This window comes from Salvelinus alpinus, chromosome 11, assembly GCF_045679555.1.
Source record: "Salvelinus alpinus chromosome 11, SLU_Salpinus.1, whole genome shotgun sequence".
Classification (NCBI taxonomy): domain Eukaryota; kingdom Metazoa; phylum Chordata; class Actinopteri; order Salmoniformes; family Salmonidae; genus Salvelinus; species Salvelinus alpinus.
In genome coordinates this window covers 17,132,303-17,149,362 of record NC_092096.1, presented here as the reverse complement: position 1 = coordinate 17,149,362, position 17,060 = coordinate 17,132,303, and the positions used below count along the sequence as shown (strand labels likewise).

The following is a 17,060-nucleotide window of genomic DNA, read 5'->3' as shown; positions in this document are numbered from 1 at the left end:
CAGGTAGTCCTCAGTCACTCCTTTAGACTCATGGACACCCTGGAACACACACATCACAGGTAGTCCTCAGTCACTCCTTTAGACTCATGGACACCCTGGAACACACACATCACAGGTAGTCCTCAGTCACTCCTTTAGACTCATGGACACCCTGGAACACACACATCACAGTTAGTCCTCAGTCACTCCTTTAGACTCATTGACACCCTGGAACACACACATCACAGTTAGTCCTCAGTCACTTCTTTAGACTCATGGACACCCTGGAACACACACATCACAGTTAGTCCTCAGTCACTCCTTTAGACTCATGGACACCCTGGAACACACACATCACAGTTAGTCCTCAGTCACTCCTTTAGACTCATGGACACCCTGGAACACACACATCACAGTTAGTCCTCAGTCACTCCTTTAGATTCATGGACTCTAACTGTATATCAGAGGAGAGACAGTAACTAACTGTATATCAGAGAGACAGTAACTAACTGTATATCAGAGGAGAGACAGTAACTAACTGTATATCAGAGGAGAGACAGTAACTAACTGTATATCAGAGAGAGACAGTAAATAACTGTATATCAGAGGAGAAACAGTAACTAACTGTATATCAGAGGAGAGACAGTAACTAACTGTATATCAGAGGAGAGACAGTAAATAACTGTATATCAGAGGAGAGACAGTAACTAACTGTATATCAGAGGAGAGACAGTAACTAACTGTATATCAGAGGAGAGACAGTAACTAACTGTATATCAGAGGAGAGACAGTAACTAACTGTATATCAGAGGAGAGACAGTAACTAACTGTATATCAGAGGAGAGACAGTAACTAACTGTATATCAGAGGAGAGACAGTAACTAACTGTATATCAGAGGAGAGACAGTAAATAACTGTATATCAGAGGAGAGACAGTAACTAACTGTATATCAGAGGAGAGACAGTAACTAACTGTATATCAGAGGAGAGACAGTAACTAACTGTATATCAGAGGAGAGACAGTAACTAACTGTATATCAGAGGAGAGACAGTAACTAACTGTATATCAGAGAGACAGTAACTAACTGTATATCAGAGGAGGGACAGTAACTAACTGTATATCAGAGGAGAGACAGTAACTAACTGTATATCAGAGGAGAGACAGTAACTAACTGTATATCAGAGAGACATTAACTAACTGTATATCAGAGGAGAGACAGTAACTAACTGTATATCAGAGGAGAGACAGTAACTAACTGTATATCAGAGAGACAGTAACTAACTGTATATCAGAGGAGAGACAGTAACTAACTGTATATCAGAGAGACAGTAACTAACTGTATATCAGAGGAGAGACAGTAACTAACCGTATATCAGAGGAGAGACAGTAACTAACCGTATATCAGAGGAGAGACAGTAACTAACCGTATATCAGAGAAACAGTAACTAACTGTATATCAGAGGAGAGACAGTAACTAACTGTATATCAGAGGAGAGACAGTAACTAACTGTATATCAGAGGAGAGACAGTAAATAACTGTATATCAGAGGAGAGACAGTAACTAACTGTATATCAGAGGAGAGACAGTAACTAACTGTATATCAGAGGAGAGACAGTAACTAACTGTATATCAGAGGAGAGACAGTAACTAACTGTATATCAGAGGAGAGACAGTAACTAACTGTATATCAGAGGAGAGACAGTAACTAACTGTATATCAGAGGAGAGACAGTAACTAACTGTATATCAGAGGAGAGACAGTAAATAACTGTATATCAGAGGAGAAACAGTAACTAACTGTATATCAGAGGAGAGACAGTAACTAACTGTATATCAGAGGAGAGACAGTAACTAACTGTATATCAGAGGAGGGACAGTAACTAACCGTATATCAGAGGAGAGACAGTAACTAACTGTATATCAGAGAGACAGTAACTAACTGTATATCAGAGAGACAGTAACTAACTGTATATCAGAGGAGGGACAGTAACTAACTGTATATCAGAGGAGAGACAGTAACTAACTGTATATCAGAGGAGAGACAGTAACTAACTGTATATCAGAGAGACAGTAACTAACTGTATATCAGAGAGACAGTAACTAACTGTATATCAGAGGAGAGACAGTAACTAACTGTATATCAGAGGAGAGACAGTAACTAACCGTATATCAGAGGAGAGACAGTAACTAACCGTATATCAGAGAAACAGTAACTAACTGTATATCAGAGGAGAGACAGTAACTAACTGTATATCAGAGGAGGGACAGTAACTAACTGTATATCAGAGGAGAGACAGTAACTAACTGTATATCAGAGGAGAGACAGTAACTAACTGTATATCAGAGGAGAGACAGTAACTAACTGTATATCAGAGGAGAGACAGTAACTAACTGTATATCAGAGGAGAGACAGTAACTAACTGTATATCAGAGGAGGGACAGTAACTAACTGTATATCAGAGGAGAGACAGTAAATAACTGTATATCAGAGGAGAGACAGTAACTAACTGTATATCAGAGGAGAGACAGTAAATAACTGTATATCAGAGGAGAGACAGTAACTAACTGTATATCAGAGGAGGGACAGTAACTAACTGTATATCAGAGGAGAGACAGTAACTAACTGTATATCAGAGGAGAGACAGTAACTAACTGTATATCAGAGGAGAGACAGTAACTAACTGTATATCAGAGGAGAGACAGTAACTAACTGTATATCAGAGGAGAGACAGTAACTAACTGTATATCAGAGGAGAGACAGTAACTAACTGTATATCAGAGGAGAGACAGTAACTAACTGTATATCAGAGGAGAGACAGTAACTAACTGTATATCAGAGAGACAGTAACTAACTGTATATCAGAGAGACAGTAACTAACTGTATATCAGAGAGACAGTAACTAACTGTATATCAGAGGAGAGACAGTAACTAACTGTATATCAGAGGAGAGACAGTAACTAACTGTATATCAGAGGAGAGACAGTAACTAACTGTATATCAGAGGAGAGACAGTAACTAACTGTATATCAGAGGAGAGACAGTAACTAACTGTATATCAGAGGAGAGACAGTAACTAACTGTATATCAGAGGAGGGACAGTAACTAACTGTATATCAGAGGAGAGACAGTAACTAACTGTATATCAGAGGAGAGACAGTAACTAACTGTATATCAGAGAGACAGTAACTGTCCCACCCTGTACCAACCATTGACAGTAAAATAATACGATCACACCATGGAAAATCCCAGACTGGGTGTTCGCTAATGACACTAAATACCTATTATGGGGAGATCTGGAACTAGTTTGCTTGTTTGGGACTTCATTTAACCAAATCCTTTCCAGAACAACTTCTTTACCAGAACTATTTTGTCATGAAACCTGAAAAGGAACAGAACATTGGTGAAGGGAGACTGTCTTCCGATAATACATTGACTCACTCAACCACAACACAAAACATCTAGCTAACCAGAGTTTGACAACCACCACATCAATGCATTGACTGGAGTCATGACATCAATGCTAAACAAGTACATAGGAGAGAAATTGTTCACAGATGAAAGCTGTTACAACACAACAAAGACCAATGAGAGAGAGAGAGACCCAGAGAGAGAGAGAGAGAGAGAGACCCAGAGAGAGAGACAGAGAGGGAGAGAGAGAGAGACCCAGAGAGAGACAGAGAGGGAGAGAGAGAGAGAGAGGGTGAGAGAGAGAGAGAGAGAGAGAGAGAGAGAGAGAGAGAGAGAGAGAGAGAGAGAGAGAGAGAGAGAGAGAGAGAGAGAGAGAGAGAGAGAGAGAGAGAGACAGAGAGAGAGAGAGAGAGAGAGAGAGACAGACAGACAGAGAGACAGAGAGAGAGAGAGAGACAGAGAGAGAGAGAGAGAGAGAGAGAGAGAGAGAGACAGAGAGAGAGAGAGAGAGAGAGACCCAGAGAGAGAGACAGAGAGCGAGAGAGAGAGAGACCCAGAGAGAGAGAGAGAGAGAGAGAGAGAGAGAGAGAGAGAGAGAGAGGGAGAGAGAGAGAGAGAGAGAGAGAGAGAGGGTGAGAGAGAGACAGAGAGGGAGAGAGAGAGAGAGAGAGAGAGAGAGAGAGAGAGAGAGAGAGAGAGAGAGAGAGAGAGAGAGAGAGAGAGAGAGAGAGAGAGAGAGAACAGACAGTACATGGTGGCAGACTATCTGACCACTGTGACTGATAGAGAACTGAGGAAAACATTGACTAGGTACAGACTCAGTGAGCACAGTCTGGCTATAGAGACCAGTCGTCACAGACAAACCTGGCTGCCCAGGGAGGACAGGCTGTGCTCACTCTGCTCCAGGGGAGAGGTAGAGACAGAAGTGCATTTCCTACTACACTGTGACAAATACTCAGACCTAAGAGCATATTTCTTTCCCAAAATTATAATTCAATACAAAGAATTTGAAACTATAAAAGATGAAGAAAAATTCAAATATTTGTTGGGTGAAAAGCCAAAATGTGCAGTTTTGGCAGCCAAATATGTGTCCTCCTGCCACAGCCTGAGGGACAGCCAGTGAAAAATGCAAAGTAATGTTGATAATATTTCCCATTTAGCTTAGTTTTGTTTTGTCTTTCGTACCAGGTCATGTGTCTTCTCAGTCATGTTGACACTGGTCTACTACTGTTGCTTTAATGTATTGTTGTTCTGATTAATATTGTTGTTGTAGCTGTTATTAATGGTAATCCCATGTCCACTACTACTATTATTATTACTGTTAGTCCCACCATTTATTTATATATAAATATATATATATTTTGTGTATATATATACATATATATTTTATTTAAATTTTTCGATATGTATACTTTGACAATGTAAGTAATAATAACTTGCCATGTCAATAAAGTCAATTGAATTGAATTGAATTGAATTGAGAGAGAGAGAGAGAGAGAGAGAGAGAGAGAGAGAGAGAGAGAGAGACCCAGAGAGAGAGAGAGAGAGAGAGAGAGAGAGAGAGAGAGAGAGAGAGAGAGAGAGAGAGAGAGAGAGAGAGAGAGAGAGAGAGAGAGAGAGAGAGAGAGAGAGAGAGAGAGAGAGAGAGAGAGAGAGAGAGAGAGAGAGAGAGAGAGAGAGAGAGAGAAAACTTCAACAAAACGTACATTCTTCCCTTGTCAAAACAAACTGATCCTTTGTCTGTGTGCCCTCTGGACGCTTTAATCAGAAGCAGATGTGGCCTAGTGAGCAATACAGGCCACTTAGATAGAACGGTGTCTCCAGTGTAAGGTCTACTCTGTAGTGTCACCCAAGCTGTACCACAGAGTAATGAGAAAGAGGGAGAGGGAGAGACAGACAGACAGACAGACAGACAGACAGACAGACAGACAGACAGACAGACTAACCCAGCATTACCAAGGTCTAACCCAGCATTAACAAGGTCTAACCCAGCATTAACAAGGTCTAACCCAGCATTAACAAGGTCTAACCCAGCATTAACAAGGTCTAACCCAGCATTAACAAGGTCTAACCCAGCATTACCAAGGTCTAACCCAGCATTACCAAGGTCTAACCCAGCATTACCAAGGTCTAACCCAGCATTACCAAGGTCTAACCCAGCATTAACAAGGTCTAACCCAGCATTAACAAGGTCTAACCCAGCATTACCACGGTCTAACCCAGCATTACCAAGGTCTAACCCAGCATTAACAAGGTCTAACCCAGCATTACCAAGGTCTAACCCAGCATTAACAAGGTCTAACCCAGCATTAACAAGGTCTAACCCAGCATTACCACGGTCTAACCCAGCATTACCAAGGTCTAACCCAGCATTACCAAGGTCTAACCTAGCATTACCAAGGTCCATCCATGCATGGCTGCCTGTCTGTTTGGGGAATGGGAGAGTGATGTAAGCAAGGGTGTAATTTCCCTCACCCCTCCTCACCCCGGGACTTCAAACAAGAATGTGTTTCCTTACATTAGCTTGCTGGAACAGTGTGTTCCAATAGGAATGCTAACGAGGCTAGCTATGCTAACAGACAGCCCTGCTGAAGGGGAGGCAGAGTGCTCTACAGAGCAGAGAGGGGAGAAAGAGGAGGAATGCTAACGAGGCTAGCTATGCTAACAGACAGCCCTGCTGAAGGGGAGGCAGAGTGCTCTACAGAGCAGAGAGGGGAGAAAGAGGAGGAATGCTAACGAGGCTAGCTATGCTAACAGACAGCCCTGCTGAAGGGGAGGCAGAGTGCTCTACAGAGCAGAGAGGGGAGAAAGAGGAGGAATGCTAACGAGGCTAGCTATGCTAACAGACAGCCCTGCTGAAGGGGAGGCAGAGTGCTCTACAGAGCAGAGAGGGGAGAAAGAGGAGGAATGCTAACGAGGCTAGCTATGCTAACAGACAGCCCTGCTGAAGGGGAGGCAGAGGGCTCTACAGAGCAGAGAGGGGAGAAGTCTGTCACCTTTACTGGTCGTTGTTCTGCCTTTAGTGTGATGCTACATACAGTGGGGAGAACAAGTATTTGATACACTGCCGATTTTGCCGATTTTCCTACTTACAAAGCATGTAGAGGTCTGTAATTCTTATCATAGGTACACTTCAACTGTGAGAGACGGAATCTAAAACAAAAATCCCGAAAATCACATTGTATGATTTTTAAGTAATTAATTAGCATTTTATTGCATGACATAAGTATTTGATACATCAGAAAAGCTGAACTTAATATTTGGTACAGAATCCTTTGTTTGCAATTACAGAGATCATACGTTTCCTGTAGTTCTTGACCAGGTTTGCACACACTGCAGCAGGGATTTTGGCCCACTCCTCCATACAGACCTTCTCCAGATCCTTCAGGTTTCGGGGCTGTCGCTGGGCAATACGGACTTTCGGCTCCCTCCAAAGATTTTCTATTGGGTTCAGGTCTGGAGACTGGCTAGGCCACTCCAGGACCTTGAGATGCTTCTTACGGAGCCACTCCTTAGTTGCCCTGGCTGTGTGTTTCGGGTCGTTGTCATGCTGGAAGACCCAGCCACGACCCATCTTCAATGCTCTTACTGAGGGAAGGAGGTTGTTGGTCAAGATCTCGCGATACATGGCCCCATCCATCCTCCCTTCAATACGGTGCAGTCGTCCTGTCCCCTTTGCAGAAAAGCATCCCCAAAGAATGATGTTTCCACCTCCATGCTTCACGGTTGGGATGGTGTTCTTGGGGTTGTACTCATCCTTCTATTCCTCCAAACACGGCGAGTGGAGTTTAGAGCAAAAAGCTCTATTTTTGAATCATCAGACCACATGACCTTCTCCCATTCCTCCTCTGGATCATCCAGATGGTCATTGGCAAACTTCAGACGGGCCTGGACATGCGCCTGCTTGAGCAGGGGGACCTTGTGTGCGCTGCAGGATTTTAATCCATGACGGCGTAGTGTGTTACTAATGGTTTTCTTTGAGACTGTGGTCCCAGCTCTCTTCAGGTCATTGACCAGGTCCTGCCGTGTAGTTCTGGGCTGATCCCTCACCTTCCTCATGATCATTGATGCCCCACGAGGTGAGATCTTGCATGGAGCCCCAGACCGAGGGTGATTGACCATCATCTTGAACTTCTTCTATTTTCTTATATTTTCTAATAATTGCGCCAACAGTTGTTGCCTTCTCACCAAGCTGCTTGCCTATTGTCCTGTAGCCCATCCCAGCCTTGTGCAGGTCTACAATTTTATCCCTGATGTCCTTACACAGCTCTCTGGTCTTGGCCATTGTGGAGAGGTTGGAGTCTGTTTGATTGAGTGTGTGGACAGGTGTCTTTTATACAGGTAACGAGTTCAAACAGGTGCAGTTAATACAGGTAATGAGTGGAGAACAGGAGGGCTTCTTAAAGAAAAACTAACAGGTCTGTGAGAGCCGGAATTCTTACTGGTTGGTAGGTGATCAAATACTTATGTCATGCAATAAAATGCAAATGAATTACTTAAAAATCATACAATGTGATTTTCTGGATTTTTGTTTTAGATTCCGTCTCTCACAGTTGAAGTGTACCTATGATAAAAATTACAGACCTCTACATGCTTTGTAAGTAGGAAAACCTGCAAAATCGGCAGTGTATCAAATACTTGTTCTCCCCACTGTACTTCTACAGTAGGTAGTGATACGGATACTGATATAGGTTCTGATACTGGTACTGCTCTGATACTGGTACTGTTCTGATACTGGTACGGCTCTGATACTGGTTCTGATACTGGTACTGGTTCTGGTTCTGGTATTGATACTGGTACTGGTACTAGTTCTGATACTGGTACTGGTATTGATACTGGTTCTGATACTGGTACTGATACTGGTTCTGATACTGGTTCTTGTACTGCCTAGAGCCGCTCCTATTTCTTTTCTCTCTCTCTTTCTTAGTCCTGTTCTCTGTTCTCTCCTCTCTCTTGGTCCTGTTCTCTCCTCTCTCCTCTCTCTTGGTCCTGTTCTCTCCTCTCTCCTCTCTCTTGGTCCTGTTCTCTCCTCTCTCCTCTCTCTTGGTCCTGTTCTCTCCTCTCTCCTCTCTCTTGGTCCTGTTCTCTGTTCTCTCCTCTCTCTTGGTCCTGTTCTCTGTTCTCTCCTCTCTCCTGGTCCTGTTCTCTCCTCTCTCTTGGTCCTGTTCTCTGTTCTCTCCTCTCTCTTGGTCCTGTTCTCTCCTCTCTCTTGGTCCTGTTCTCTCCTCTCTCTTGGTCCTGTTCTCTGTTCTCTCCTCTCTCCTGGTCCTGTTCTCTCCTCTCTCTTGGTCCTGTTATCTGTTCTCTCCTCTCTCTTGGTCCTGTTCTCTCCTCTCTCTTGGTCCTGTTCTCTGTTCTCTCCTCTCTCTTGGTCCCGTTCTCTCCTCTCTCTTGGTCCTGTTCTCTCCTCTCTCTTGGTCCTGTTCTTTGTTCTCTCCTCTCTCTTGGTCCTGTTCTCTCCTCTCTCTTGGTCCTGTTCTCTGTTCTCTCCTCTCTCTTGGTCCTGTTCTCTCCTCTATCCTGGTCCTGTTCTCTCCTCTCTCTTGGTCCTGTTCTCTCCTCTCTCTTGGTCCTGTTCTCTCCTCTCTCTGGTCCTGTTCTCTCCTCTCTCCTGGTCCTGTTCTCTCCTCTCTCTGGTCCTGTTCTCTCCTCTCTCTTGGTCCTGTTCTCTGTTCTCTCCTCTCTCTTGGTCCTGTTATCTGTTCTCTCCTCTCTCTTGGTCCTGTTCTCTGTTCTCTCCTCTCTCTTGGTCCTGTTCTCTCCTCTCTCTGGTCCTGTTCTCTCCTCTCTCTTGGTCCTGTTCTCTCCTCTCTCCTGGTCCTGTTCTCTCCTCTCTCTTGGTCCTGTTCTATCCTCTCTCCTCTCTCTTGGTCCTGTTCTCTCCTCTCTCCTGGTCCTGTTCTCTCCTGGTCCTGTTCTCTCCTCTCTCCTGGTCCTGTTCTCTCCTCTCTCTGGTCCTGTTCTCTCCTCTCTCCTGGTCCTGTTCTCTCCTCTCTCTGGTCCTGTTCTCTCCTCTCTCTTGGTCCTGTTCTCTCCTCTCTCTTGGTCCTGTTCTCTGTTCTCTCCTCTCTCTTGGTCCTGTTCTCTGTTCTCTCCTCTCTCCTCTCTCTGTTCTCTCCTCTCTCTGGTCCTCTCTCCTCTCTCTTGGTCCTGTTCTCTCCTCTCTCTTGGTCCTGTTCTCTGTTCTCTCCTCTCTCTTGGTCCTGTTCTCTGTTCTCTCCTCTCTCTTGGTCCTGTTCTCTGTTCTGTTCTCTGTTCTCTCCTGGTCCTGTTCTCTGCTCTCTCTGGTCCTGTTCTCTCCTCTCTCCTGGTCCTGTTCTCTCCTCTCTCTGGTCCTGTTCTCTCCTCTCTCCTGGTCCTGTTCTCTCCTCTCTCTGGTCCTGTTCTCTCCTCTCTCTTGGTCCTGTTCTCTCCTCTCTCTTGGTCCTGTTCTCTGTTCTCTCCTCTCTCTTGGTCCTGTTCTCTGTTCTCTCCTCTCTCTTGGTCCTGTTCTCTGTTCTCTCCTCTCTCCTGGTCCTGTTCTCTGTTCTCTCCTCTCTCTTGGTCCTGTTCTCTGTTCTCTCCTCTCACTTGGTCCTGTTCTCTCCTCTCTCTTGGTCCTGTTCTCTGTTCTCTCCTCTCTCCTGGTCCTGTTCTCTCCTCTCTCTTGGTCCTGTTCTCTGTTCTCTCCTCTCTCTGGTCCTGTTCTCTCCTCTCTCTTGGTCCTGTTCTCTGTTCTCTCCTCTCTCTTGGTCCTGTTCTCTGTTCTCTCCTCTCTCTTGGTCCTGTTCTCTGTTCTCTCCTCTCTCCTGGTCCTGTTCTCTGTTCTCTCCTCTCTCTTGGTCCTGTTCTCTGTTCTCTCCTCTCTCTGGTCCTGTTCTCTCCTCTCTCTTGGTCCTGTTCTCTCCTCTCTCTTGGTCCTGTTCTCTGTTCTCTCCTCTCTCTTGGTCCTGTTCTCTGTTCTCTCCTCTCTCTTGGTCCTGTTCTCTGTTCTCTCCTCTCTCTTGGTCCTGTTCTCTGTTCTCTCCTCTCTCTTGGTCCTGTTCTCTGTTCTCTCCTCTCTCTTGGTCCTGTTCTCTGTTCTCTCCTCTCTCTTGGTCCTGTTCTCTCCTCTCTCTTGGTCCTGTTCTCTCCTCTCTCTTGGTCCTGTTCTCTCCTCTCTCTTGGTCCTGTTCTCTGTTCTCTCCTCTCTCTTGGTCCTGTTCTCTCCTCTCTTTCTATTTCTGCATGTAGTATTTCAATTGGATGTTTGTCCCATTTGGTAAATTAATTATTAGATGGTGGACCCCATACTTCACTGCCATATAGAGCAACTGGTTCAATAACTGATTCGATTTTTGTTGTTGCCAGATTCTAATTGGAATTTCGATTTTAATGGCCCTTTTAATGGCATGCTCTTCTTGCTTTGTCTCTCAGCTCATTCACAGCCATGTGAAAGCGACCTGTGTTGCTGATATTTAGTCCTAGATACGTGTAGTTTTTTGTGTGGTCTAATAGAACTGTGTCCAAATATAATTTATATTTTTCATCCTGATTTCCAGACCTTTTTTGGAATATCATTATATTTTGGACACAACAGAGACGAAAATGGGCCACAATAGGCTACATCATGACCAACCAGTACTTCAAACAGTACTATGTGTGTGTGTGTGTGTGTGTGTGTGTGTGTGTGTGTGTGTGTGTGTGTGTGTGTGTGTGTGTGTGTGTGTGTGTGTGTGTGTGTGTGTGTGTGTGTGTGTGTGTGTGTGTGTGTGTGTATGCCTCTGTACATGTTTGACTGTGTGTGTGTGTGTGTGTGTGTGTGTGTGTGTGTGTGTGTGTGTGTGTGTGTGTGTGTGTGTGTGTGTGTGTGTGTGTGTGTGTGTGTGTGTGTGTGTGTGTGTGTGTGTGTGTGCGCGCCTCTCTACTCCCTACCTGCAGTATAAGCAACATCTGTATGATAGAGGGGGGGACACGGGCGCGGGGGCGGGACAGGGCGTCCTCCAGCTTGATGTTCAGAGTGATGATGCTTCTGAAGTGAAGCAGGGCCAGCTGACGCACCGACGGCTCCTTACCCTGGTGGAGATTACACACAGAGATTACACACACAGAGACATGCACACACAGAGATTACACACAGAGATTACACACAGAGATTACACACAGAGATTACACACACAGAGATTACACACAGAGATTACACACAGAGATTACACACAGAGATTACACACAGAGATTACACACGCAGAGATTACACACACAGAGATTACACACAGAGAGATTACACACAGAGATTACACACAGAGAGATTACACACAGAGAGATTACACACAGAGAGATTACACACAGAGATTACACACACACAGATTACACACAGCGATTACACACACAGAGATTATACACAGAGACATGCACACACATAGAAACACATAGAGAGAGAGACACACACACACACATAGAGAGAGAGAGACAGACAGACACACAGAGAGAGAGAGAGACACACCGAGAGAGAGAGAGACACACACAGAGAGAGAGAGAGAGACAGACAGACACACACCTACACAGAGAGAGAGAGAGAGAGAGAGAGAGAGAGAGAGAGAGAGAGAGAGAGAGAGAGAGAGAGAGAGAGAGAGAGAGAGAGAGAGAGAGAGAGAGAGAGAGAGAGAGAGAGAGAGAGAGAGAGAGAGAGAGAGAGAGAGAGAGAGAGAGAGAGAGAGAGAGAGAGAGAGACAATATTGACGAAAAACAATATTGACGAATATGCTGATTCGGTGAGCGAGTTCATTAGGAAGTGCATTGACGATGTCGTACCCACAGCAACGATAAAAACATTCCCAAACCAGAAACCGTGGATTGACGGCAGCATTCGCGTGAAACTGAAAGCGCGAACCACTGCTTTTAACCAGGGCAAGGTGACCAGAAGCATGACCGAATACAAACAGTGTAGCTATTCTCTCCGCAAGGCAATCAAACAGGCTAAGTCCCAGTACAGAGACAAAATCGAGTCGCAATTCAACAGCTCAGACACAAGAGGTATGTGGCAGGGTCTACAGTCAATCACGGATTACAAAAAGAAAACCAGCCCCGTCGCGGACCAGGATGTCTTGCTCCCAGACAGGCTAAACAACTTTTTTGCCCGCTTTGAGGACAATACAGTGCCACTGACACGGCCCCCTACCAAAACCTGCGGGCTCTCCTTCACTGCAGCCGAGGTGAGTAAAACATTTAAACGTGTTAACCCTCGCAAGGCTGCAGGCCCAGACGGCATTCCCAGCCGCGTCCTCAGAGCATGCGCAGACCAGCTGGCTGGTGTGTTTACGGACATATTCAATCAATCCTTATCCCAGTCTGCTGTTCCCACATGCTTCAAGAGGGCCACCATTGTTCCTGTTCCCAAGAAAGCTAAGGTAACTGAGCTAAACGACTACCGCCCCGTAGCACTCACTTCCGTCATCATGAAGTGCTTTGAGAGACTAGTCAAGGACCATATCACCTCCACCCTACCGGACACCCTAGACCCACTCCAATTTGCTTACCGACCCAATAGGTCCACAGACGACGCAATCGCAACCACACTGCACACTGCCCTAACCCATCTGGACAAGAGGAATACCCATGTGAGAATGCTGTTCATCGATTACAGCTCAGCATTCAACACCATAGTACCCTCCAAACTCGTCATCAAGCTCGAGACCCTGGGTCTCGACCCCGCCCTGTGCAACTGGGTCCTGGACTTCCTGACGGGCCGCCCCCAGGTGGTGAGGGTAGGTAACAACATCTCCACCCCGCTGATCCTCAACACTGGGGCCCCACAAGGGTGCGTTCTGAGCCCTCTCCTGTACTCCCTGTTCACCCACGACTGCGTGGCCATGCACGCCTCCAACTCAATCATCAAGTTTGCGGATGACACTACAGTGGTAGGCTTGATTACCAACAACGACGAGACGGCCTACAGGGAGGAGGTGAGGGCCCTCGGAGTGTGGTGTCAGGAAAATAACCTCACACTCAACGTCAACAAAACAAAGGAGATGATTGTGGACTTCAGGAAACAGCAGAGGGAGCACCCCCCTATCCACATCGACGGGTCAGTAGTGGAGAAGGTGGAAAGTTTTAAGTTCCTCGGTGTACACATCACGGACAAACTGAATTGGTCCACCCACACAGACAGCGTTGTGAAGAAGGCGCAGCAGCGCCTCTTCAACCTCAGGAGGCTGAAGAAATTCGGCTTGTCACCAAAAGCACTCACAAACTTCTACAGATGCACAATCGAGAGCATCCTGTCGGGCTGTATCACCGCCTGGTACGGCAACTGCTCCGCCCACAACCGTAAGGCTCTCCAGAGGGTAGTGAGGTCTGCAGAACGCATCACCAGGGGCAAACTACCTGCCCTCCAGGACACCTACACCACCCGATGTCACAGGAAGGCCATAAAGATCATCAAGGACAACAACCACCCAAGCCACTGCCTGTTCACCCCGCTATCATCCAGAAGGCGAGGTCAGTACAGGTGCATCAAAGCAGGGACCGAGAGACTGAAAAACAGCTTCTATCTCAAGGCCATCAGACTGTTAAACAGCCACCACTAACATTTAGCGGCCGCTGCCAACATACTGACTCAACTCCAGCCACTTTAAAAATGGGAATTGATGGAAATTATGTAAAAATGTACCACTAGCCACTTTAAACAATGCCACTTAATATAATGTTTACATACCCTGCATTACCCATCTCATATGTATATACTGTACTCTATATCATCTACTGCATCTTGCCATCTTTATGTAATACATGTACCACTAGCCACTTTAAACTATGCCACTTTATGTTTACATACCCTACAGTACTCATCTCATATGTATATACCGTACTCTATACCATCTACTGCATCTGCCATGCCGTTCTGTACCACCACTCATTCATATATCTTTATGTACATATTCTTTATCCCTTTACACTTGTGTGTGTGTGTAAGGTAGTAGTTGTGGAATTGTTAGGTTAGATTACTTGTTGGTTATTACTGCATTGTCGGAACTAGAAGCACAAGCATTTCGCTACACTCGCATTAACATCTGCTAACCATGTGTATGTGACTAATAAAATTTGATTTGATTTGATTTGTGGAGCTCCTGCAACTAAATATAAACAGTGCTGACACCCAAAATGAGTAACTGTACCTGTACTGGGTAGAAGATAGCCTGAAGCATGGACAGAACATCACAGAAGAAGAAGTCCCACGTCTCTGCCAAGGAGTCCAATAGCTTCTGACCTGGAGACAACCAGGAAGTCAATGTAACCAATCAGAAATTAGCACTTGGTGTTAATTAGCATAGACTCAAAAGTGTGAATGTTCTATGTTTGATATGTTGTAATTTCTCCTGGTTTGTCACAGATACTGTCACAGATCCTCAAAACCACCAACAGCAGCAGAGAGCTGCATCAACACCCCCTCTCTCACACACTGAGATCTGAGACCTGCTTGTGGCAGAGGGAATCCGGAGAGAGATTTAGTTATCAGTTAGCTGTTTCTGAGCAGTGCTGCCAAATGGCACAGTGGTGTGGGCCGCTGGGTCACGGTGGCGGCTGTGTTACGGTGGCGGGTACGGCTGGGTCACGGTGGTGGGGACGGCTGGGTCATGGTGGCGGGGACGGCTGGGTCATGGTGGCGGGGACGGCTGGGTCGTGGTGGCGGGGCCGGCTGGGACACGGCTGGAGCAGAGGGCTACTGGGTTCAACCATCTGAAGAGGACAAGTCATTTTGAAAGGGTTCTATTGTGAGAAGCGGACTGACTGACACCAGACGAGGAACCGAAGAGAGGCAGTAAAGGGAGGGAGGAAGGATAGGAGGGTGAGGGACGAGGCCTGGTTCAACTTCTTCAACAATGTCAAATCTCACATCTGGTTGTGGTCTGAGGGCTGTGACGTTAGTAACACTTCCTGTCTGGTCGCCATGACAATAGCACTTCAGCAGAAATAAGCTGTGTACTTGATGTCAGGGTCAGGTGGTTTGAGTGTCTTCACCACTTGACAATACCTCAACAGAGACGAAAATGGGCCACAATAGGCTACATCATGACCAACCAGTACTTCAAACAGTACTATGACAGTACTTCAAACAATGCTATGACAGTACTTCAAACAGTACTTCAAACATTACTTCAAACAGTACTTCAAACAGTACTACGACAGTACTTCAAACAGTACTATGACAGTACTTCAAACATTATTAAGACAGTACTTCAAACAGTACTACTACAGTACTTCAAACAGTACTATGACAGTACTTCAAACAGTACTACGACAGTACTTCAAACAGTACTACTGCAGTACTTCAAACAGTACTATGACAGTACGTCAAACATTATTAAGACAGTACTTCAAACAGTACTACGACAGTACTTCAAACAGTACTACGACAGTACTTCAAACAGTACTACTGCAGTACTTCAAACAGTACTATGACAGTACGTCAAACATTATTAAGACAGTACTACGACAGTACTTCAAACAGTACTACGACAGTACTTCAAACAGTACTATGACAGTACTTCAAACAGTACTACGACAGTACTTCAAACAGTACTACTGCAGTACTTCAAACAGTACTATGACAGTACGTCAAACATTATTAAGACAGTACTTCAAACAGTACTACGACAGTACTTCAAACAGTACTACGACAGTACTTCAAACAGTACTACGACAGTACTTCAAACAGTACTACGACAGTACTTCAAACAGTACTACTACAGTACTTCAAACATTATTAAGACAGTACTTCAAACAGTACTACAACATCACTTCAAACAGTACTACAACAACACTTCAAACAGTACTACGACAGTACTTCAAACAGTACTACTGCGGTAGTTCAAACAGTACTATGACAGTACTTCAAACAGTACTACGACAGTACTTCAAACAGTACAAACAGTACTACGACAGTACTTCAAACAGTGCTATGACAGTACTTCAAACAGTACTTCAAACATTACTACTGCGGTACTTCAAACAGTACTACGACAGTACTTCAAACAGTGCTACATTTTTATTGTATTAGTAATGTAACATGATACATACCTTCATAGAACCGCATTTTGTCCCTCAGTATCACCATTCCCTTTGTCAGCAGTTGATTCTGCAGAGGAAACATGGTTTCACATTCTACGACCAGGACTTTTTTACTATATCATGAGTAATGTTAGTAATATCCACATATATTAGTAATATCAAAGTAATATTAGTAATACCAGAGTAATATTAGTAATACCAGAGTCATGTTAATATCAGAGTCATGTTAATATCAGAGTCATGTTAATATCAGAGGCATGTTAATATCAGAGTCATGTTAATATCAGAGGCATGTTAATATCAGAGTCATGTTAATATCAGAGTCATGTTAATATCAGAGTCATGTTAATATCAGAGTCATGTTAATATCAGAGTCATGTTAATATCAGAGTCATGTTAATATCAGAGTCATGTTAATATCAGTCATGTTAATATCAGAGTCATGTTAATATCAGAGTCATGGTAATATCAGAGGCATGTTAATATCAGAGTCATGTTAATATCAGAGTCATGTTAATATCAGAGTCATGTTAATATCAGTCATGTTAATATCAGAGTCATGTTAATATCAGAGTCATGTTAATATCAGAGTCATGTTAATATCAGAGTCATGGTAATATCAGAGTCATGTTAATATCAGAGTCA

The 17,060-nt window shown here is 44.7% G+C and overlaps 1 protein-coding gene across 5 annotated transcripts in view; it reads right to left on the bottom strand.

Annotated features, from left to right (window-relative positions):
• Positions 1-17,060, bottom strand: part of prr5b (proline rich 5b (renal)) — a 72,980-nt gene that overhangs the window by 4,143 nt on the left and 51,777 nt on the right. For all 5 annotated transcript variants that reach the window (XM_071331858.1, XM_071331859.1, XM_071331860.1 and 2 more), the window contains 3 exons: positions 16,425-16,482; positions 14,522-14,613; positions 11,283-11,423 (listed from right to left, as the gene is read on the bottom strand). In XM_071331858.1, the coding sequence (XP_071187959.1) occupies positions 11,283-11,423; positions 14,522-14,613; positions 16,425-16,482 (291 nt within the window). The remainder of the gene's footprint in view (positions 1-11,282; positions 11,424-14,521; positions 14,614-16,424; positions 16,483-17,060) is intronic.